This window comes from Abramis brama (genome assembly GCF_963993115.1).
Source record: "Abramis brama genome assembly, chromosome: 15".
Lineage (NCBI taxonomy): Eukaryota > Metazoa > Chordata > Actinopteri > Cypriniformes > Leuciscidae > Abramis > Abramis brama.
Window position 1 is genome coordinate 19,663,699 of NC_139977.1, and position 22,828 is coordinate 19,686,526.

General features: G+C 41.6%; 1 protein-coding gene across 6 annotated transcripts in view; it reads left to right on the forward strand.

The window, feature by feature from the left end:
• ncam1a (neural cell adhesion molecule 1a) overlaps window positions 1-22,828 on the forward strand; it is a 245,292-nt gene that overhangs the window by 210,048 nt on the left and 12,416 nt on the right. For 4 of the 6 annotated variants that reach the window (XM_084136094.1, XM_084136096.1, XM_084136093.1 and 1 more), the window contains 2 exons: window positions 16,256-16,380; window positions 17,320-17,500. In XM_084136094.1, coding sequence (XP_083992220.1) covers window positions 16,256-16,380; window positions 17,320-17,500 — 306 coding nt within the window. Of the gene's footprint in view, window positions 1-16,255; window positions 16,381-17,319; window positions 17,501-19,758; window positions 21,317-22,828 lie in introns of those variants that run through there. The other 2 variants (XM_084136098.1, XM_084136097.1) reach the window with 1 other exon arrangement.

Sequence of the window (22,828 nt, forward strand, 5' to 3'; positions counted from 1 at the left end):
AAGTGTCCCGCTGTGATAACTGGTTTTTTTCTGCATTCAGAATACAAAACTTAAATTTCTTCTAATATATGAAAAATGTCACAGTCAGTAAGCAAGGTAACATACAAATTATTATTATTATTTGTCAGATGGTGATGTTTAGAGCTAAACTTTTTGTCTTCATTATTGGTTTTTATGTTGTAAATGTTATTTTTAATCGGGTAGCAGTTCTTTAACAATGGCAATGGAGAACATCTCAACTTTGTAAATAACTGCCATTTATTCTCAAGTTAAAATGATTTAACTCAACAGCACACAACAAAGATGGAATATTATTGTATTTTTGTTAATTATATTCTTTATGAACGTTTATTAATAATAAAAAATATTAATAGTGCATTATTTCGGCAAAGTTGTTTTACTATCTAAAACATTTAAATTAGCAAAAAAAAAATAATAATAATAATACTGCTACAATTTTTTTTATCAGTTATAACAAAATATAAATTATAAATGCTTTTATAATTGTGGTCTAATGATCATTTACTTATTGTTGTTCTGCATATCATAATTTATTACAAGGCTCTGTGGAATACTTCTGATTGGTCAATCGCACCATCCTGAAAACAGATAACACAGGCTCATCCGGGTTACTGAAGTCAGCAGCGCTATACACTTGCTTGGAACGTTGTTTCTTCGTGGAAGTTTTGCGCTTGGTGAGCTAATAAAATATTAAAACTCAGTCAAATCAATAGTTTGTGTACAGTTATTTTAATTATTCCATCCACTATCGAGTACTCGCTCTCTCTTATTTCATACAAACGCAGCTGCTGCCATTTTGCGACTATTGTTTTGTACACTGTTGGATTATGAGATACAAACAGGTACGATTTTAAAACCGTTTTCCGTTTAATAAGTGGTATGACAGGTATCTCTTAAATGTCCGTCTAGTTTGAATTGCCACACCAGCAACTGCTCTCTGGAAGCTTTGCACTTAAAAACCTAATAAAATATTTCGACTCAGATCAATATTTCGTTTCTAATTATTTACTTATGTGGCAAGTAGCCGTGTAATAAGGAGGATAATGTACTTCCAGCCAGTTGTTATCTCAGAATAAACTCCTTCAGGCTGATGCAAGACCTGATCACCCTGTCTGTGTTTATTCTGAGATAACAACCAGCTGGATGTAAATTATCCCTTGCTTGTACTGTATCAGTTCTGTCTCAAATACAATCCAACGTGTAGAACCAAACCTCTTTAATGACACTTTATGTAATCAGAATGGCAGATAGAAACAGTTTATGTGGCACTTCATCAGATTGTGCTCAGTAATTTAGTACCCCTGAGAAATGCATTACATTAGGTCTATTGCCTAGCACATCTGGTGGTGCTCAGTAGTTTATCTGCATCAGTGCCAGTGAATACAGCTCTCACAGATAGAGAGACAGGCCAGCGACCTAGCAGATGGTCCACGTCCTCAGGTGAAGTTCTGGAGTGCTTTAATTTTGATCACCGGCATTAACACCCCCTTCCTTCCCCTTGACATGAAACACTTACGATATGATAATCCTTATTATTCTGCAGAGCAATTTTCTTCTCTGTCTGAGACTCTCTGTGTGCTTTGAACCTCACCCTCTGCTCTGTGATATCTACAAAGCATTACACAATGTTACTGCCCCTCAGCGTTTCATCAGACCACAACGGATAATACAGTCCCATTTTAGCATGCATTTTCTAATCTGCAGAGCGGTAGACCAAACTGAAGAAAAGAGTAGTGTTTTGTGAGATCAATAAAGCTGCAGTAATTAGTTTTGTGCAATTCAAAACACTGGAAATCAGGGAGTAAAAAGAGTTTAGCTTCAAAATATTCTCTTGAAGCTAAAATAAATTGTGTTTCATTTTTTATCGATGTGGCATTAAAGGGATATTCTCCCCAAAATGAAAATTCTGTAATAATTTACTCTCCCTCATGTTGTTCCAAAGATGTATGTACCATTATTTGTTCTGCGTAAATGGAGTAATTTTGTAAAAATAAAAAATAAAATTATCAATCCTTTAATTATTATCAATCCAGTACTCAAATCCTAAAATTATCAGTGCATTTACAATGATTGTGAACTGGAGCTTTTTAAACTTCAAAAAGGTGCAAAAGCATCATAAATGTGGGTCTTCGTATCATAAAGCGCAGCTGGTGTGTCTTCGTATCATGTGTCTATTCTGTGTAAAATTTGTATTGGAAGCGTTTCAGATATTTCAGTATAGATATGTATCAGAAAATCTATATTTTTGACAACACTACATTGCACTTAGTTTATTATTTCAGATGCCTTTTTAAAAGACTAGAATTGAAAAATGTATGTATTATATATAATATTCAACCTGCCAAAGTGGCTAGTTGGAGTGATTGCGTTACACGCCACTGCTGAAATACACCCGCATTTGGCGGATTGCCGGCAAGTCATATAGACTTTTTCTAAGGCTTTTATGGTGTTTTATGTCATTTTGGCAACTTTGAAGCTCCAGTTCCCATCTGAAAAGAGCAGTCAGTACTTTATTAAAATTTCTATTTTGTGTTTTGCGAATCAACAGTAGGGCGAGTAAAGTACATGACAAAAATGTTTATATTCGAGTGAACTGATCCTTTAATCCTACAAGGACTAACTCATGATGCTGTTAGCACTTCAGACTCTTTTTATCACCAAGTATCTACAAGTTCCTTGAAATAAATTCACAACTTGCACAGAAAGAAAGAGATTAAAAGACAGAAGCTCTGCACTCTTTAGTCAAACAGTCTTTGAAACTCTAACATAGTCTGTCATCTGTCAGACACTCAGCTTACAAACAGGCTGTGCCACTACCTAATTGCGTTAAGCTTAAAAGAGGAAACAGGGGATATTTCGCCCCCATCATATCATTACCTTCCACTCAAAGTACTTATCGTTTAACTCCAAGGCTCTGAGGTTCAGCTCAATGAAAGCCAACCTTCTCTCTCAGATTAGAGTGGATGAGAGTATATTGAAGGTGATGATGTCTGAGTCACTGGCACTAATGGACTTTCAGGAAAATATCGCACTTTGAATCGAGCTGTGTCTGCGGCTTGAGACGGCTATACTGTCATGGCTCAGATTGGCCATGACATTTAAAAACAGGTTGTCTTGATCCCGGTAATATGTGGAATGTTAGTACTGACTAGCCCGACAGACACTCACCATCGGCTTCAGTGTCACGTGATCATTCAAATCCTTCTTATTAATATAAATGTTGAAAACAGATGTGTTGCTCAAGGCTCTTTTTTTTAAACAGTGATAATATAATAATAATTTGATGACAAGAAAGTTTGAAAAGAACATTTTTTAAATAGAATTCTTTGTAACAACTGTCTTTACTCTCATTTTCGATTAATTTAATGCACCCTTGCTGAATAAAAGTATATATTTCTTTACAAAAAAATCTTTCTCACAATAATCTTATAAATGGTAGTGTACGTGGGATTCGCAAAAAAAAAAAAACTGACTTCTAAACCAACAGAGAAATATTTTGTAGTTATTTATATTTTATAATTATATTTCAAATGTTGTATTTAATTCCTTTTAAAACTAAGTAATGACATATTCCAGTAAATGTTTCAGCGTTGTGATGCCTGTGTTTTGTACAATTAAAATGACAATCTATTTGGCATAATAATTTTTATTATTTCTTCTCATTAGACTTTAGTTGCCCACCTCACATATCCAACTGGACAACTAAAGTTTAATCATTTTAAATAAAATTGTGCCATGCACATACATTTTATTCATTGCTGGGATCCAGATGGCATCCCAGTAAAGCCACTGGTGTTCCATTTACACATCATTTTGGCCACATAGTGTCTCTATACTGATGCACTTTAATTTAATTTGCACTTCTGCCTGGACTGGTTGAATGTTGCTACGCTGTGATGTACACTAGTTGCTATGAAGCTGTTGCAACAGTGGCTCTACTATCAGTGCGGCAAATGAAAGCACATCTCACCATGTTCTCACCATCTTCCAGTGTCTTCAGAGACTCCGACTTCTATTCCTCCAACCACTGCCGACCTTAGTGAGTATGCCGACTGTGTGCAGTGTCGTTTGCCTCTCTTTATCCGCCTGCTACACGTTTGTTCGCCTCACCTACTGTAGACCATTGTTCCTGAAGTCAACACCGCTGATGTTCGCAGTAGAGCGACAACGCACGTCTGTGATAGAGAAGAGAGACTGTATAGATGTTAGTTGAGGACGGGGGAAGTGAGACACTGAGATTGTGCTCATGATCCTCAAGCCTTTGTAGAGAACCATCACTAACTTCCGCTTGTAGACCAGCTCACCTGTCTAACATGTCACTGCATGGTAGACGTACAGAAGTATGACATGAACCAACATGCTTTTTTGTGCTAATGGTTATTGGTTCATAAACTCAACGATGTGTGCTGATTTTTTTTATGATATTGGATGTGCAGAAAGTTGCATAAACAGCATGAAACATGCAGTTCTCTTATTGAGTCTCTGAGATATTAATTAGATGTGTTGCATACTTCTTGAATGTGGAAACTAATGGAGTCGTCTTCCCAACATTAATCATAATTGTCAACATTAGCATTCTTAGGAGTACACATCTTCCCTCAGAGATGCAAGAACGTAGTGTGTTTAAGTGCCAGATAGTGATGGCTTATGGATCACATTGGACTGGGTTCAAATTTACAGACTTGTACAATCAGCAAATTAACAACAGATATCTTATTGTATATTTATACAGTATACTACACACTTGCACAGACATCTGTGTATTCGATGCTTTTCGATGTTTGCTTGTCTGTTTCTATACAAGCGATTTTTGATCCTAAACACTAAAACATGCTTTCTCACTTCCCACAATCATGTGAGAGATTCTACTAAGCTTTTGTCTGAAAATAGAGTTACCATGACACCGCGAATTACACCTGACCTCTCAACAAACAGGCCGCAAATTGGGAGGGTCTGAAAAGGTTTTTCTGGGAGACAGCTATTCTGTCTCATTCAGCCAGAGAAATGACAAGGTCTTTATCTTAGGAGTAGGCAGTTGTTTGACTATTGTCTGCTTAGTTGGCATTGAGTGGCAGGTTTAAGATTGCACCAAACTAAAACTTTCTTTGGATGTCAAAGAAATTAAAATATAATAGTGTTTTTAGGTTTTTAGGGTTGTATGAGTAGATAAGCAAACAAAAGATCTGTTCTTTTGTTTGATAATGAGTCATAATCAGCATGAAGATTTCAGACTTTCTAAATTGCTTGACAGCTACAGTATGTAAGGAACCCTGGTGGTTTGTGAATGTGAATGTGTGGTGCTTTTTCTTAGTCTTGGTGCGTATGTTTATGTGTAATGTGCCAATTTGTTCTTTTTAATTGGTATAGTTATCTGTCTCAGATTGCAAACTTAAACGCATATGTATACAGAAAATGTGCAAAATTATGATTAGCTTTTATTTGTTCTAAACCAAATAGATTAGTTAAATTTTATCTTTTCTCCCCATTTTCAATCAAATGTAAGTATAGAATTTGTGTAGCACTTTAAAACAGGTATAATTCCAAAGTGTTAGTGAGTTAGCAAAAGGCAATAGTGGGAGAGGAATTCTTTAGAAAGCTATACCACGTATATAACTATTCTTGAAAATATGTGCATTGTGAGAAAGATGAAAATGTATTTATTTTTTATTTTTATTTTTATTTTAACATATGCTTAAAGTTTTCTAGAGTATTTGCAGTATTACTCTCTCTATCTCTCTCTCTCTCTCTCTCTCTCTCTCTCTCTCTCAATTTTTCTGTAATGAAAACCTATTTTAGCAGATGTTCTTCCATGAGACTTCCATTCATGCGTTTTTATGTGCAACTTTAAGTGTCTGAAGGTGTACATTCAGCATCATATCTAGTTTAGTTTAGTTTTTCCTCTGCCCTTCTCAGCTGCAGTCCTGAGCTCATATATGCAAACTTCTCAGGCTGAAAGTGCTGATCTAGGATCAGTTCCCTTTCAAGGGAACTCCCGTTGCGTCGAGAATGACGCTATGGGGAACGCTTTGCGTGATGACGTCTTGAAGCACATGTAAAATCAGTCCAATGGTGTGGCGGAACGTCAGAGGCGGGTGACGTCACGTACCAGGAAACTATAAAAGCCGGCCCGAAACAGAAAACGAAAGCTTTCTGAGTCTTCAGTCGCGCTCTGTGTTGAAATCTGTCCTTGTTATTTGGTGTTGTCTGTCTATATATATATATATTCAGTATGGCGAGCAAGCAGCAGTTTAGAGTGTGTGTTCATCCTTGCCCGCGTTATATAACGGGAGGTGATACTCACACTCTTTGTGTTGTTTGTTTGGGAGAGGAGCATGCCCAGTCAGCACTCGAGGGTGGTGACTGTGTGCATTGCTGTGCGCTTCCATTGCGGACGCTCCGATCCCGCTTGGCTCGGTTCAATCCCGACCACGTTCCCCAGGGCTCGGGTCCCGCCGCGGCTGAGGCTCGGCGGCGATCTCAGACCTGGGGTTCGCAAATGGATCTGTCAGTGGATGTTGAGACGGGCTCTGCCTTATCTCAGCCTCTTACTGACAGATCCAGTGCCTCTCATCAGGGTGTGGAAGCACGCGCGGCGGTTTCTTCCCCCCCGATAGAGGCACCAGTACTGCAACTATCCAGCTCTGAGGAGTTGGATGTTGTGAGTATTGAAGCTGAGTCTGAGGATTCGCCACCTCAGTCTCATGCGTTTGAGGAACTGCTCGATGTCATTACTAGAGCTGTTGACAGACTGTCTATTGAGTGGCCAGAAGATAGGCAGGACGTTCGTTCGAAAAGTAAGCTCGACGAACGCTTCCTGCCATCTCGTGCGCAGCCCCAGCGCAGGAGCCTGCCGTTTTTCCCCGATCTCCACACCGAGGTGTCGAGATCGTGGGCGAAACCAGTGTCTCACAGAGTTTATACACCACAAACATCTCACTACTCCTCAATATCTAAATATAAAGAGTATGGTTATGGGGAGATGCCGAAGGTGGAAGAGACGCTTGCGGGCTATCTCTCTCCAGCAACGGCATCTTCTCTGAAAGCTCCTACACTTCCCTCTAAGCCAGTTAAAGTAACATCTTCCCTGGTTCATAAATCGTATGCAGCCGCTGGTCAAGCTGCAGCGTGTCTGCATACGATGTCCATTTTACAAGCCTATCAGGCTGAATTATTGGGGGATTTGGAGGAGGGCGGGGGAATTGGACCTGACACTGTGGCCGAACTTCGCAGAGCCACAGATTTGTCTCTCAGGGCCACCAAGGAGACCGCTAAATCTATCGGGCGGTCTATGGCAGCCCTGGTGGCCACTGAGAGGCATCTGTGGCTCAATCTAAGTGATATCAAGGATAAAGAAAAGCATGTTCTCTTAGATGCTCCGGTCTCCACTGTTGGTCTGTTTGGTGATGCAGTTAGTGTTGCGGTAGCAAAATCACAAGAAGCCGCTAAGCAAGCTGCTGCTCTCCAGAAACTTCTCCCCCGCCGTTCTTTCTATGAGGCTGCTGAGCGGGAGCAGCCTCACTCCTCTAGAAAGAGCGCTGAGCACCGTGCCACTCAGAAACAGAGCGTGTCCTCCCGTGCTCCCCCACAAAAATCTCGGGGACACGGAGGGCGCGCTCAAACCCAGCAGTCCTCGAGGGGTAAAGCGGATCTGCGGACCGTTATTACCGCCAAGAAGGCTGCTGGGAAGAAATCCTGACGTCCGAGGGCTCAGGACTAATGAGGGTAGTCCCCCCCGAAGCAGAGCGGTTAACACCTCTTTTTACGGTGCCCGTCTCTCTTCGGTACCCTCAGGGGACCGTTCTGCTAACCCTGCCGCCTCCGGTGTTACAGGGCGCAGCGGTCTCCGGCGAGCACATATCTCAAGGACCACCCGGAAACGTAGTGGCCTCGGGATGCCCGCCCCCTCCGAGGAGGGTGTTAGAGCAGTCTGTTCGATCGTTCCCTGCCGGTGCGCCGTTACAGGGCGACGAATTGACTGCTCAACAACAACAAAATCCAGAAACCAGTCTCGAGAGGCTGGTACCTCTAGTAGAATCTTTGACAGCGTGGAAGCTACTGTCAAATGTTTCTCGTTGGGTCCTGCAGACCGTGGAAAAAGGGTATCAGATACAATTCAAAAAACGCCCACCTCGGTTTATGGGGGTCCTGCCCACAGTGGTGGGCCCCGAGCAGGTTCTGGTCATGGAACAGGAAGTGAACACTCTGTTAGAGAAAGGGGCCATAGAATATGTACCTCCCTCCGACAGGGAAACCGGGTTTTACAGCCGGTACTTCATTGTTCCGAAAAAGGACGGGGGATTGCGTCCCATTTTAGATCTTCGAGTTCTGAACGATTCAGTCATGCAGCTCAAGTTCAAAATGTTAACATTGAGACAGATCGTGCCACAGATCAGGTCCGAGGACTGGTTTGTCACGATAGATCTCAAGGACGCATATTTCCATATTTCCTTCCGTCCGTGTCATTGGAAGTTCCTGAGGTTTGCTTTCGGGGGCAAAGCATACCAATATCGTGTTCTTCCATTCGGCCTAGCTTTATCACCCCGCACTTTCACCAAATGCATGGATGCAGCTCTGGCGCCGCTGCGCCTCCAGGGTATTCGCATCATGAACTACATCGACGATTGGTTGATTTTAGCTCAGTCGCATCAGTTGGCGGTTCAACATCGAGATGTTGTTCTCGCCCACATGAAAGAGCTGGGGTTACGGCTGAACGCCAAGAAGAGTGTGCTTTCTCCACTCCAGAGGACCACTTTTTTAGGCGTGGTTTGGGACTCAGTGTCGATGCAGGCGCGCCTGTCACCGCCACGTATAGAGTCCATCCTTGCAGCTGTGAAAAGTGTAAAGCTAGGCCAGCTACTCACTGTCAAACAGTTCCAGAGACTGTTGGGTCTCATGGCAGCAGCTTCCAACGTGATACCTTTTGGACTGCTGCACATGAGGCCCCTGCAGTGGTGGCTCAGGACCAGGGGGTTTTCCCCGAGGGGCAACCCATTTCGCACAATCAGGGTCACGCGGCGATGCTTACGTGCCCTGGTTATGTGGAAGAAACCTTGGTTCCTGTCCCAGGGCCCAGTGTTGGGAGCTCCTTGTCGTCGCAAACTGCTAACGACGGATGCTTCCCTCACGGGTTGGGGAGCGATCCTGGAGGGTCGCTCATCTCAAGGTCTGTGGGAAGACCATCATCGTTCCTGGCATATCAATCGCCTAGAGATGTTAGCTGTCTTCCGGGCTCTGAGGAGCTTTATCACAGATCTCAGGGGACACCATGTGTTAGTACACACGGACAACACGTCGGTAGTCGCCTATATCAACCACCAAGGGGGTTTGCGCTCGCGCCCATTATCCAACTTGGCACGCCATATCCTCTTGTGGTCCCAGGGGAAGTTACTGTCACTCAGGGCAGCTTACATCCCCGGGGTCCAGAATATAGGAGCAGACACTCTGTCGAGGCAGGGGCCGAGGCCCGGGGAATGGAGGCTCCACCCCGAGGTGGTGGAGCTGATATGGAGGGAGTTCGGCCAAGCACAAGTGGATCTGTTTGCGTCTCGAGAGACGTCTCACTGTCCACTTTGGTTCTCCCTCACGCATCCAGCTCCTCTGGGACTGGATGCTATGGTGCAGACGTGGCCGAGGCTACGTCTGTACGCTTTTCCCCCAGTTGCTCTGCTCCCGGGAGTTCTGGAGAGAGTTCGCAGGGACCGGGTTTGCCTGCTTCTTATAGCCCCGCGCTGGCCGGGCAGAGTATGGTTTCCCGATCTTGTGTCGCTCCTCGACGGGCCTCCTCTGGAGCTACCCGTCAGGAGGGACCTTCTGTCCCAGGCGGAGGGCTCGATATTTCACCCCCGCCCAGAACTGTGGAACCTGTGGGCTTGGCCTCTGAGGGGGCCCAGCTCATAGAGTCAGGTCTCTCAACTGAGGTTGTGGAGACCATTCTACAGTCCAGAGCTCCCTCCACGAGGAAACTTTATGCCCTGAAGTGGAGAGTCTTCACTTCTTGGTGTAGTGACCGTCGGTTGGATCCAGTCAACTGCCCAATTGGTACAGTTCTGGAGTTCCTGCAGGACCGGTTCACTGCAGGTCTGACCCCGTCCACCTTAAAGGTTTATGTGGCGGCCATAGGTGCTTACCACATTCCTTTGGGTGGAATGTCTGTGGGGAAAGACCCTTTGGTATCTCGTTTCCTTCGTGGCACTTGGAGGCTGAGGCCTGCAGTTCGCTCTAGGGTGCCACCATGGGACTTGTCCATTGCACTTCAAGGCCTGTCCCTGGCCCCCTTTGAGCCCATTGAGGAGGTTCCTGAGAAGTTTCTAACTTTGAAAGCTCTTTTTCTTCTGGCTATCTCTTCTCTCAAGAGAATTGGGGATCTTCAAGCATTGTCGGTTGCTCCGTCATGCTTAGAGTTTGCTCCGGGTATGGTGAAAGCTTTTCTACATCCGAGACCGGGTTATATCCCCAAGGTCCCCACTAATGTGGTCAGACCTATTGTCCTGCAGGCCTTCTGTCCTCCTCCCTTTCAAAATGCTGACCAGGAGGCTAATAATTTGCTTTGCCCTGTGCGGGCGTTAGACGCGTATGTCCACAGAGCTGCCCTGTGGCGTAAAAGTGATCAATTATTTGTGTGCTTTGGGTCCCCTAACAGAGGAGGTCCAGTGTCTAAGCAAAGGATGAGCAAGTGGGTGGTCGAGGCTATCTCACTTGCTTATGAGGCGGCTGGGCAGCCTTCTCCTTTGGCTGTCCGGTCGCACTCGACGAGGAGTATGGCGGCCTCTAAGGCCCTTATTTCAGGAGTTTCTTTACAGGACGTCTGTGATGCGGCAGGCTGGTCCTCACCGCACACTTTCGTCAGGTTTTACTCTCTGGATCTAGACTCTGCTCCAGGGTCTCATGTTTTGTCTTCCTAGTGCTGCTCTCTAGATTACACACAGGACAGACATTCGTAGCTATGGAGGCGTTGGTATAGACGTTCCCCATAGCGTCATTCTCGACGCAACGGGAGTTCCCTTGAAAGGGAACGCCTCGGTTACGACTGTAACCTCGGTTCCCTGAAGAGGGAACGAGCGTTGCGTCGCCTTGCCATATCTCCTTCATGCCTGTCAGCTCGACTTCAGACTTTTACGAAGCTTTCGTTTTCTGTTTCGGGCCGGCTTTTATAGTTTCCTGGTACGTGACGTCACCCGCCTCTGACGTTCCGCCACACCATTGGACTGATTTTACATGTGCTTCAAGACGTCATCACGCAAAGCGTTCCCCATAGCGTCATTCTCGACGCAATGCTCGTTCCCTCTTCAGGGAACCGAGGTTACAGTCGTAACCGAGGCGTTTTTGTGTTTTTATATCTTTATGACTAATCCTAGATCAACATTTTATAGCATTGTCTGGGCAGTACACATGGGCAGTCTCTACCTCATCTAATGTCCATTAGATGATGCAGGTTTCTCTCTGTACCGTCTACATCACAGAAATTCCTCTGCCTTTGGCTGGCCTGCTCTGTTTCAGATGGTTTTTACTGTACCATTGATGCCATTCAATCTGCACAAGCATTTATAGTTCGATGTACACTGCAAGAGAGCTGAATCCTCTTATCGAAAGTACCTCTCGCAGTCAGGAGAAAAACTGCTCCTGCTGAAGTGGATTCATAAAGCAATTTGGACCCTGTTCTTACCCTGAATAATTTCAATGGGATTCAAGAGAGATGATTTAAGTACTTTGATCTGAATTTGTATTTCAAAAAAAGTACTGTCCGGGAATTGTTTTATGGATCTACGGACTCTGTATCAAATGTTATAGAGAAGTATTTATGTTTATAATTTGTTTTCTTTTTGTTGTTTGTGTTCCTGTTTGTACTTTTTGGTCTTAACACGTTCCATGTTTGTATAATTTTTTTCAATGTTTTGTATTTTCCATGTGACCCCTCCCCCTTCCACTTTCCTTTCCACCAATCATGTGCGTGCGTATCATGTGACTTTGTCATATGACTCTTGCATGGTGCTGATGATGTCGTCTTCGCTGGTGAACAGAAGGTAATTTTTTGTTGATTTATGTTTTGTTTTTGTTTGTTTTTTTCATTTTGGTCCAATTCCCATTAACAGTGAGAATATAGACAAGTTAATGATGGGAAGATAAAGGAAACACCCACCCAGTACCATCAGGGTTTATGAGCCATTTCATTTTTGAGTCATTCATCCTTCAGAAACCTCACACCACCTACTTTATTTGGCTTTTTGAAAACCATCAGCCTCTCAGCCTAGACAGTAATTCCAGAGCTTAGTCTCCTACACATGCTGCTAAATGCTCTGCATGTTAAACTTTTTATTGATTTTCAATTTATATCTTAATCTATTGACTTTCATTTTTACCTTCCCTCTCTTTTTAAAAGAAAAATAACTCTTTGAGAAAATCTCGTTTTTTATTAAACTGAATACCTTAACAGAGTGGCATAAAGACTGTAAAAAAGTACATATATATTTTGTTTTTGACATCTCACAAACTCATTTATTAAAAAAGACATCTTTTTTATTTGTACAAATTAGCATAAAGAACATCAGTCATCTTCCTCTCCTTCATTTGCACATCATGTGCTTTATATGATAAATTTGTGCTGTAGTTGCAGTGTGTGCCTAAAATGTGCATACCACAGACTAACAGATGCACTGACGTTCTGCTAATGCATGAATACATTCACACGCACTTCTGCTCTCTGTCTCTCGTCTGTATACTTAAAGCCTCTCATGCATGTCCTAATTGTACGTCTTTGTCTCAATGTACTTGCTCACTGTCCCTGTATGCTGTTCTTGGCAATGCAAAAGAGGAACAGCTTCACTTCCTTGTATTTGAAGACAATAATTCTACTCTTAATTTTTTCACCTAAACATTTTTAACGACACACTTGATTTGAAATGAGATGCTGTCTCTGTCATTTCTCCGTAGTATATTTCAGTTTCTATTCCTGAAATGTGTCAAGCTAGGATAGCAGTTGTTATTATTAGTCATGATCGAGTGGCACAATAATCCATGACCCTTGAAACTAAACTTATCCGCCTTCAGCATGGTAGAGCATGTTTGCCTTCTTTCTCTCTGTAACCCTAATCTATCCCTCTTTGTCCTCTTAGCATCTGGAAATCCTTCAGCTAACTGGAAATGATGACTGGATCTCAGATAACTTGCTTAAATGCCATCACTCCTGCACTGCTTGTCTTAAATTAACTTGTCTTCATTTAAATTGCAGCATCCAATTACAAACTTTAATCAAGCTTCAATTCATCATGAAGGAAACACCTTAGGCCTCTACTTTCATGCATGCTTAACTAACTGCCTGATGGTCTGAAATTTTCAAAAATGCCTCTATCTTAAATTAAACTTAATTAAAGAAGACTACAAAGAGATTTATCATGAAATGAGGCCATAACAAATGACTACATAGAGGTTTACGGTTTCAAGTTTACATACTTCACGTAAATCTTTGTGGAATCTATTTTTGTATTTAGTACTGTACTGCATACATGTTTACATATATTCTACAACATGAAATGGTAACTTAATTTACACAAATTATCCGGTTTACAGGTTCTTTATGTCATGTAGTGCCTTCTTGAGCCATATGACTGTTTGAAGTTTTTTGTGATAGTTTGGTATTGTCCTAAGTTGTAAAACTGAATCTCAACATCATGAAGCCACTGTGAAGAAGAACTCGAATATGCAGAGCATGCTGGGAAACAAAAGAACTTACAGGACCTGGAGAACGTCTAGGGTTACGACTGTAACCCTTGTTCCCTGAGAAGGGAACGAGACACTGCATCGACTACGACACTTTGGGGAACGCTCTTAGCGTAACGCATCTGAAGTATGAATGAAACTAATCCAATCCTGATTGGTGCTGCGTCATGACGTAACAAGTGACGGCATACACGGAAGCTACAAAGGGACGCCGCCACACAACAGAGTTAGCTTCTGCAATGAAGCAAGTCGCTCCCAGGCAGGGGAAGGCGTGGCGGAGGGACGCAGTGTCTCGTTCCCTTCACCCTCAGGAGCTGACTGTGAATGCCTCGCACCCAAACAGTATTATTTTACCAGATCACGTGTGTCCCTATTATTGCAGACCCATAATCTACGTGCTGCCTCGGCAAACACAAGATCCAAGCCAGTATAGATTCTGTATTGCAATACAGACCTTTAATCTACGCGCTGCCTCAGCAAACGCAAGATCCCAGCCACAGAATCTTTATTGCAGAGTAGACCCGTAATCTACGCTCTGCCTCGGCAAACGCGAGATCCGAGCCGCTAGATTCTATTTTGCAATACAGACCTTTATTTGGGACAATTCTTATGGGACAAACAACACCAAATAGGACAGACAGTTTGACACAGAGCGCTTGCTGAAGAGCAAAAAGCTAACTCTGTTGTGTGCCGGCGTCCCTTTGTAGCTTCCATGTATGCCATCACGTTACGTCATGATGCAGCACCAATCAGGATTGGATTAGTTTCATTCATACTTCAGATGCGTTACGCTAAGTTGTCGTAGTCGACGCAGTTCGAGTTCCCTCGAAAGGGAACAGTGGGCAGCTTCACTTCACAAACCTGAGACTTAAACCCTGCTATCACAAAAGACTACAAAAATCATTGATGCTCGAGACATACAATAGTAGAAACCAAGAATATGAACCGAGCAGGATCAACTGTGCAAATTCATGTTGTCTTGTGTATTATATTATATTATATTATATTATATTATATTATATTATATTATATTATATTATATTATATTATATTATATTATATTATATTATATTATATTATTACTGTTCAAAGCTTTGAAGTCGGTAAGATTTTTTAAATGTTTTTGAAAGACGTCTCTAAGTTTCACCAAAGCTACATTTATTTGATCTAAAATACAGTAAAACGGTAAAATTGTGAAATATTATCACAATAAAATCATTTTAAATTGCTGATTTGGTTCACAAGAAACATTTCTTATTATTGCCAGTGTTGAAAACAACATGATTTTATATATATATATATATATATATATATATATAATTCATTATAATTGCATTATGTGTTTTACTGTCACTTTTGATCAGTGTATTGCATCTTTGCCGTTTAAAATATATTAAAATATTTATTAAAAAAACACTTACTGACCCCATTATAATATATTATTTGAAAAATAAAATGATTCATGTTATTTTGCACAATAAAATGATAAACATCTTGCAGATTCTGCCAGGAGAATGTAAACTTATGAACTGAACTGAAACCAAACCATCAAATTTAACTTATGCATTATATTTCTTAGGTCAAACATTCAGATATCTTATTGCCTTGACCAAAAGATTCATCTCATTTGTCATGTTTTGTATATTTGGTGGTGTATATACACAGTGTCACGTCAGTTCCTAATAAGGACTCTTGTCTAGCAGCTATTTATGATGATTAATGGGAGCAGAGCACTGTGGCCTCCTCCCAGGCTCCTCTAGTGACACAGTTAGACAGCTAACATTCCAAACAAGCACCCACACATGCGCATTTCCCTCTCCCTTCGGCCCGCTGATATTATTAAATGTAATGGCTGAGAATCTCCAATCAAAGCATGGAGGATAATTAAGGGAGTTCTGTCATTAAGTAGTGGGCAAGTGGAGATAACAAGCTCCTCCAGAGACTGCATTACAGCAGCACTCTCTCCCAACGTCACTGCCACCAACACAGGTCCAGCTCTCATTACAGCCCTCCACATGCCCAAGCGACTCAGCTCCACATTTAAAAGAGCCAAGCACTTTCATTAATGTTCTACATTTGGAATGATAGGAGGCAGAAATCATCATTATCCTGCCAAAAAGAAGTCTCAGCAGTTTAACCAAAATTGAGAACAGAGGAATTGAGACTTTTATAGGGGACTCAACTATAAAGTGTTACATCACACCCTTTGATCTTTAATTTTACCATTTTTTTTATTTTTGTGCATAGTATAGACCATGCACAGCCATATAACATCCTTTTAAATTCCAGCTGGGTCAACACTGTAAATTAATTGTAAGCTAAAATTATCCAGGAGGTTTAATTAGCTAACCTATTTCTGCAATTCATATTCAGAGATAAAGAATACCTTGTGGATTACAAAGTCAGCTGTTAATGGATAAGAGGACGTTCACCTGTGGAAATGCACCTGGGTTAAGGGCACATTTTGAATTTGTGCTGGGGTTTTCTAACAGCTTTTTTTTTCTGGCCATTTTCTTCTCAGGGGAACCTAATCCTCCTAAACTGGAGGCTAAGCCACTGTCCACAGGCAACGAGATGAAGGTCTACTGGATCAAGCAGGATGATGGGGGCTCTCCTATCAAACACTATTTAGTGCGCTACAGAGCTGTGAGTATGATTGGACACGAGGGAACATACTTGACTTGTCCAGTCATCAGAATTATTTATAGCGCCATTGCATTTAGGTGGGGGGGGGGGGGCGTTCCCCCTCCAAAGTTTTTAGAAATTGCCTCTCTGTATTCATGATGGTCTCATATGGTTTTGAAAAATGTTTATACCATTTTCAAAAAAAAGTCAAATGTAATGATTCTAAAAATGTCATGTGGCATAACAAAAACGTTTTTTCTTTTTTTTCTAGCCAAATATAAATTAATTCAGAAATATTGGGTGGAAAATCACACAACAACATAATATTTCATAACCTGAGCTAATCTTGCCTTGGCCAAATTATGTGATATTTTAAGTAATTAGATTCCAAAAGAAGAAAGCGTTTACAAAAATTACTTGACAGATTTGGATAACGGAATTTTATAATGGTTACTTTTCTGAAATTAGACATCCTCGATGACGTATGTCGCATAATTTCTGAAAAGTAACCATATGACAAATGCAACCAAGCTACAGCCTCTGAAATGAGACCCAGCAACAGTGATGAGGGTCTGCAGAGTTCCTCTCTATGATATAATTTCCTGTTTATTATTGTTTTTGTTTTTTGCATGTTGGTGGCACCATATGACTTTAATTTGGCAGACATTTTCAAATATTATTAAGAAGTTTTGTTAATATTTTCAATATTTATATTATTTTCAATTATTATATTTATTTAAATGTTTATTCATATCATATTTATAAATAATTATTTTAATGAGGATTTTTTTCTTCATTATTAAATCAGAATTAAATTCATTCTTACTTGAGAAAATAACATGCTAATCAGGTGTATTTCAAAGAAATTTTTGAAGAAATTAGATCCAGACAAAAAAAAGAAATGCCATTGACCCATATGTACCATCCGTGCTTAAAATATGAAAAAATTTGTGTTTGTAGAAACATCGGCAGGATTGGAAGCCAGAGATCCGCCTGCCCAACAGCAGCGAGTACATGGTTCTGCGGGGTCTGGAGTGGAACACGGAATACGAGGTCTACGTTGTGGCCGAAAACCAGCGAGGACGATCTGATCCCGGCATCCTCTCCTTCAGGACCTTGCCAGAACCCACCGCCATCCCAGGTACGGCCCACCCCCTGACCCTGAATCACAGCCACTGCCAGCCAGAGCAGCCAACAGCCCGACCGCCTCACCCCAACCCCACTTAACCCCCATCCTACCAGCAGGTCTTGTTGTGGATTACACAGGCCACCCTTGTGTCAATTCAGGTTGTGGCCTGACCTCCTCTAGAGAGTGATTTGACACAATCTAAGAGTAATAAGAGTGCAGAGGTATAAATGTCTGTGAGAGGTGAAGCCTGGCGACCTTTAGCTCCTCTCCAGAGCCCTGACTCCATCTGCCAACCTCCCCCTAACTCTTGCAGCCAGCGTTATTGCTCGTCTCAGAGCGATTGCAGATGATATCAGTGGAGATGAGATTTTCTATTTGGCACTCGGGAGGCGAAAAAGCCACAGCAGGTCCGTAAAAACCATCCACCCCCTCCAACTGGGCTCGTTTGGTCTGCGCTCCAATGGCAGTGCTGTGTTTTTGTTTTCTTGTGAGCTGCTTCCCCACTGTAAAAATTGGGCCTTAGATCATCCCTCTCTCTCTCTATTTCTCTCTCTGTTCCTCAATCTTTTTTTCTCGGGGCTGAACTAAGGCTCAGTTCAGGCTCATTGCGGCAGACCGATTGAATTGGGCTGACTATCTGCCCGCTCTCAGTGGGGATGCATCCTCTGGTTTTGCATGATGACGCCTCAACAGGATTAATGGTTTAATGCTTTACTGAGGACCTAACAGGCATCTGCCGGTGCATGGCCAAGAGACCTGCTTTTTCTCATCCGCTTAGTGGGAAGCAGCCATATAGCAGTGGGAGCTTTGGATCTCGGAGCACTTGTGCAAGACAGGTTCAGATGGATAGAAAAGCTTTCCTTTGTCCTCTTTCCCATCTCGCCACACTTACACACTGCAGAGTTGTTAACCTCAATGTGTAACATGTGGGAGTTCAAAAAGCGGCTTTATTTTTAGCCTAACATCTGCATTGCCTCAGATAGAGCAGCTGCCATTAGAAAAGCTGGTCCAAAAACAGCTGCTCAGACAGCGATTCATGCTTCCATATCGTCTTATATTCGGACCAGTGTGTGCGTGAGGCAGGTTAGAAGCACGTGGAACAATCTGGGACGCTGTTATTGTCACATGAGTTTGTCAGGAATTAAAATAGGGAGGCAGTGGATTTTGGTGCATGGTACAGGGAGCGGGTTGAGCTCAACCCTGGCCGCTAGACAAATGCTGAATCTCTACTTCCTGTAATCCAAATCTCCCCAGCTACAGTTGACATGGAGTAAAAGCTGTTCTAATACAATGCCCATTAATGTTTGTGCAGTTTAAGTAACATCAAGAAAACGTATTCAGTCATCCAGAACAGTATTACAGCGTATTGCATCATAACCCGTTTGTTTCACCTTGTTTTCTGACTGGGCAACATTTCCCTGGTGTTTGCAACTCAAAAAGATGAAAGCCTGTTTGTTTCCTAATTTCATGGCGAATATTTTTTCTTGATTTTAAATTAATTATAATTCATTTTAATGTAATTTTCTGGAAGCACTTGTTTAAAGTTGAAGTGTGTATCTTTTATTTAAAATAATATTGCAATACTTCTCTATCACTGCTCAATATGCAGAGACTACTATAAATAAGCCATTCGTAGATGGATTTTCCCCAAAAAGTCTAAACACAATTTCAAAACATTGCTCCAACACTGATCGACAGCAGATTTGGGGAAATGAGACACTTCACCTTTAAAGAAAGATGTACCAAAATTTGTGCTAAAGTTTATATATACAGGTAATGTCAAATACCAGGAAAGTTGTCTGATCCGTGTTTCTTGATTGTATGTGTCTTCGTGTCCCTTATCATTCCATATTTCCCATCATCTGGCTATCGTTGTCCTTTCATTCTCGTCTTTGCTGTCATTTGCTGTGCTTTTAACATGCTACGGCCTTCTTACTTTGGTTTTTACTAACTTGCTTGAACTTTCCTTTGATATTCTTTTCTAATCTTGATTAACCTTTCAAACTTATTTTTCTGTATTTGACCTATTCTCTGTCTCTCTCTTTTTTCTCTCTCCCGATTTCTTTCCCTGTTTTTTCCTTCCCTCCCTCTTTCCCTTTTTCTGTCTCCATGTGTAAAATCGGACATCACCGGACCATCGCATTTTCAAACACGCACTCAAAATGTTTTTGTTTCGTTTCCATTTTGGCCTCTGTTTTATTTGTTTCTTTTCCTGTGCACTGTCCCTGGTGTCTTTTTTTTTTTTGGTGGTGTGGGATGTGTGGTCTCAGCAACCCTTGGCTGCTCCTCTGTGACGTACGCTCTCGTCACTCTCATGTTCTCCATGCTGACTGTGCTAGTGCTCTCATAAAGTGTGGCTCGCCAGAGGAGAGGAGCCCCCGTCCACTCTTCAGCCGCACCCTTCAGTTTTCTACGCCTTCTGATCCTCTCGCAGGCTAAACAAACAAACAAAAAAGAATATCAGTTACATGTTATCGGAATTAAGCAGAGTGTTCGGTGCTTGTATCATTCTGTTTTCTTTTTTGTTTCTTGTCATTTTCAGTTTCTTATTAGTTTTATGTTTAAGCAAGGCAGCGTTGCTGGGTTTGAAAATGTGTTTTTCAGACCATAGACTTTTGGGAATGTTGTATCTTTCCCTATCAAGAAGATTGATGTTAATCTCGATATAATTATTCTAGGGCCCATTTAGGAGAAGTCCTTTCTGATCACCTTCATTAATTTTCAGTTTCTTATTATTATTATTATTTTTTTTTTTGTTATTCTTCTTTTTATTATTAAGATATTAACTCATTTTGGAAGGGTGTTTTAAGGAATAGACATCAAGTGTGTGTGTTGACATGAAACGTGTATTTTGTGACAAAAATGTACATAATTTTAGATGATTCAGAAAATATATACTTTCTGTAATGGACTTTTATTTACATTTTCTTCTCTGCTTCTTACTTGAAAAGACCATTCAAAACTAATGCTTCTGCTGTTAAACTCATTCACGTCAATAAGTGTCATTTTCAACAGTGTAATTTAATTATGTTCTGTAATACATTTTTTGTATACACATACCAGTATGGTGTCATGCAGTAATCATTGTAGGTTTTAAGAAAATATGGTAAGCTAGATGGATTGTTTTTAACAAACACAACATGGTTTTGAAATCTCGAAATCTCGCGGCAGCGGGTTGCATGGGACCGTAATGCGTGACTGTTTCATGTGTTTGTCCCATGATGACATGGTGCTCAATGTCAGTTCAGAGGGACCCACAGAGCCTTTTACTTTTAAAGGGCAGGAGTGTTCTTCAGTACTTATTGACCATCTCTTCTCTGAAATGCTAAATTCCTTAAGGCTGTTTTTTCTTGCTTAGACGGGATTTAACATAAACGACCCCCAGACTGAATTTTAATGCGAAACCCACAAGCGTTCTTGTGTGCATGGCACCACCTCCGTTGTAACCGTATAAATCAGTTTTGAACATTATGGACGAATACAGGCATGGATGCCGATTGACCTCCAGTCGACTGTCCGTATTAAAGAAGGTGGTGGTCAGTTTACATGTCAAAGGCTGCCGTATGCCATCGACAGCTGAGATATGAGTGCCATTATTATGCAAGGCCTATGCAGGCATTTCCTGGGAGGGTGTCGAGTTAAGTGCAACTAATGTAATTAAGTGTCATACATTAAAAAAAGCTCATATATAAGGCAGGGCTATGAAAATAAATGGGGGTTGTTTGTTCAATAAAATGGAGTAGCATTTGTTTCCCATTTTGGAATGGATTCTCATGGTAATAAAGTGATGCGCCCCGGAGTTTTGACTCCTGGAAACGCATGTGCCAATCAGTTTGTCGGGCTCATCATTCATATCCAGGTGCGTTTCTGTCCTTAATCATTGTGTGTTGGTGCTAGGTGACATTTCATCAGAAAAGCAGCACCTCGTTTGGCCCGTCTGGAATGTTTAATGCCACCCTGGATGGATCATCAGCTTCGTTCAGACTAACAGAACCAGAGGCAAAATGAGCTGAGAATCCAAACTTGGCACAGGCAGAAGTGCTGCTTGTTCGCACTTATCACTGAGAGTGACTGGAGATGAAGGCAAGTGTCAAGTCTGGAGGTGAATAACCTGAGAGTCCTCGGAACAGACTGCACATTTGTAATGACCACACCGCGAAGGTTAAAACGGGCTGCTAGCGATAAGTCACATCCAGCAGATGCGTCTGGAGCATTGAAACAGTATTTAGTGATCTGTTGCAGATTTTCGCAAATTGTTAAAGCTGCACATTTCGTTTTCAATCCCGTTGTCTCTCTTTTTCTTTTTTTACCCCATTATATGTAATATTCAATCTAGGGGGGTCAAATTTGGGAAATTAGCATGAGCTAGCATCTAGCCCCTGCTGGTAGGTGCCATAACTACACAATTCAGAGGAAAAAAGCCTATTTTTCCATCGATGGCTATTCAAAAGTTGCCACAAACTTTAATATATTATATTATATTACATTATATTACATTATTGCCTGTTTTCCATCAGCCAATCAGCATTGTCAATACATAATTTGCCTGTGGTTCTAGTGTGATTCTAGTCACATGACATTTACAGTACAGCTCAGGTGATTGGCTAAAAAAATATGTCCAGAATTGAGTGCCTGTGATGAAGGTTGAATGCTAACAAATAACTTTGCCCAACCTCTTTGATTCAACCCAATGCTCAACTGTAACATGCACTTTCTTTGTTCAGGAACACACCAATTTTCAGTATTCAGAATGGGATAAGGTTTGGAATATGTGGAAACGGCTGGAGCATCCAGAAGACCTTTTATGCACAGTGCTGAGTCAGCAGAGCTGGGTGTTTTGGGCCGGTGTGGAAGCTCAGTGTGCCTTTGTGCTCAGATGTGTGCCGTGATTTATCACACTTGTTAAAATGCAGACTAAATCACAGGAAAACAAATGCAGCCCACTCCGCGCCCCAAGCTAGGAGAAGGGTTTTTGGCCCTCTCCTGGCTGGCCGGTAGATTAAATCTGTCAGCTCTACCTCCCGTTACCCAGCCGATACACTTCCAAAAGTGTGGTGACTGCTGCCATGGCTAGATTTCATCACAACGTCTACAGCACCAGATTACCTATCATACATGTTTCTTGGTTAAAGTTCACATTACATTTTGGTTTATTGTAAAAAAATATATTGCATGTCTTGAGCAGAGTTTTCTGAGAGCAGTACATCATGTTTTGGTTTTGTTTTTTTGTAGCCGCAGGTTGTGATGAGGTGTTTTTTCTTTCTTTTTTCTTTTTTTCTTTTTTTTTCTTAGAACAGTTTTGTCTAATGAATTTTTCCTCCAGGTCTGTGATAAGTGCAT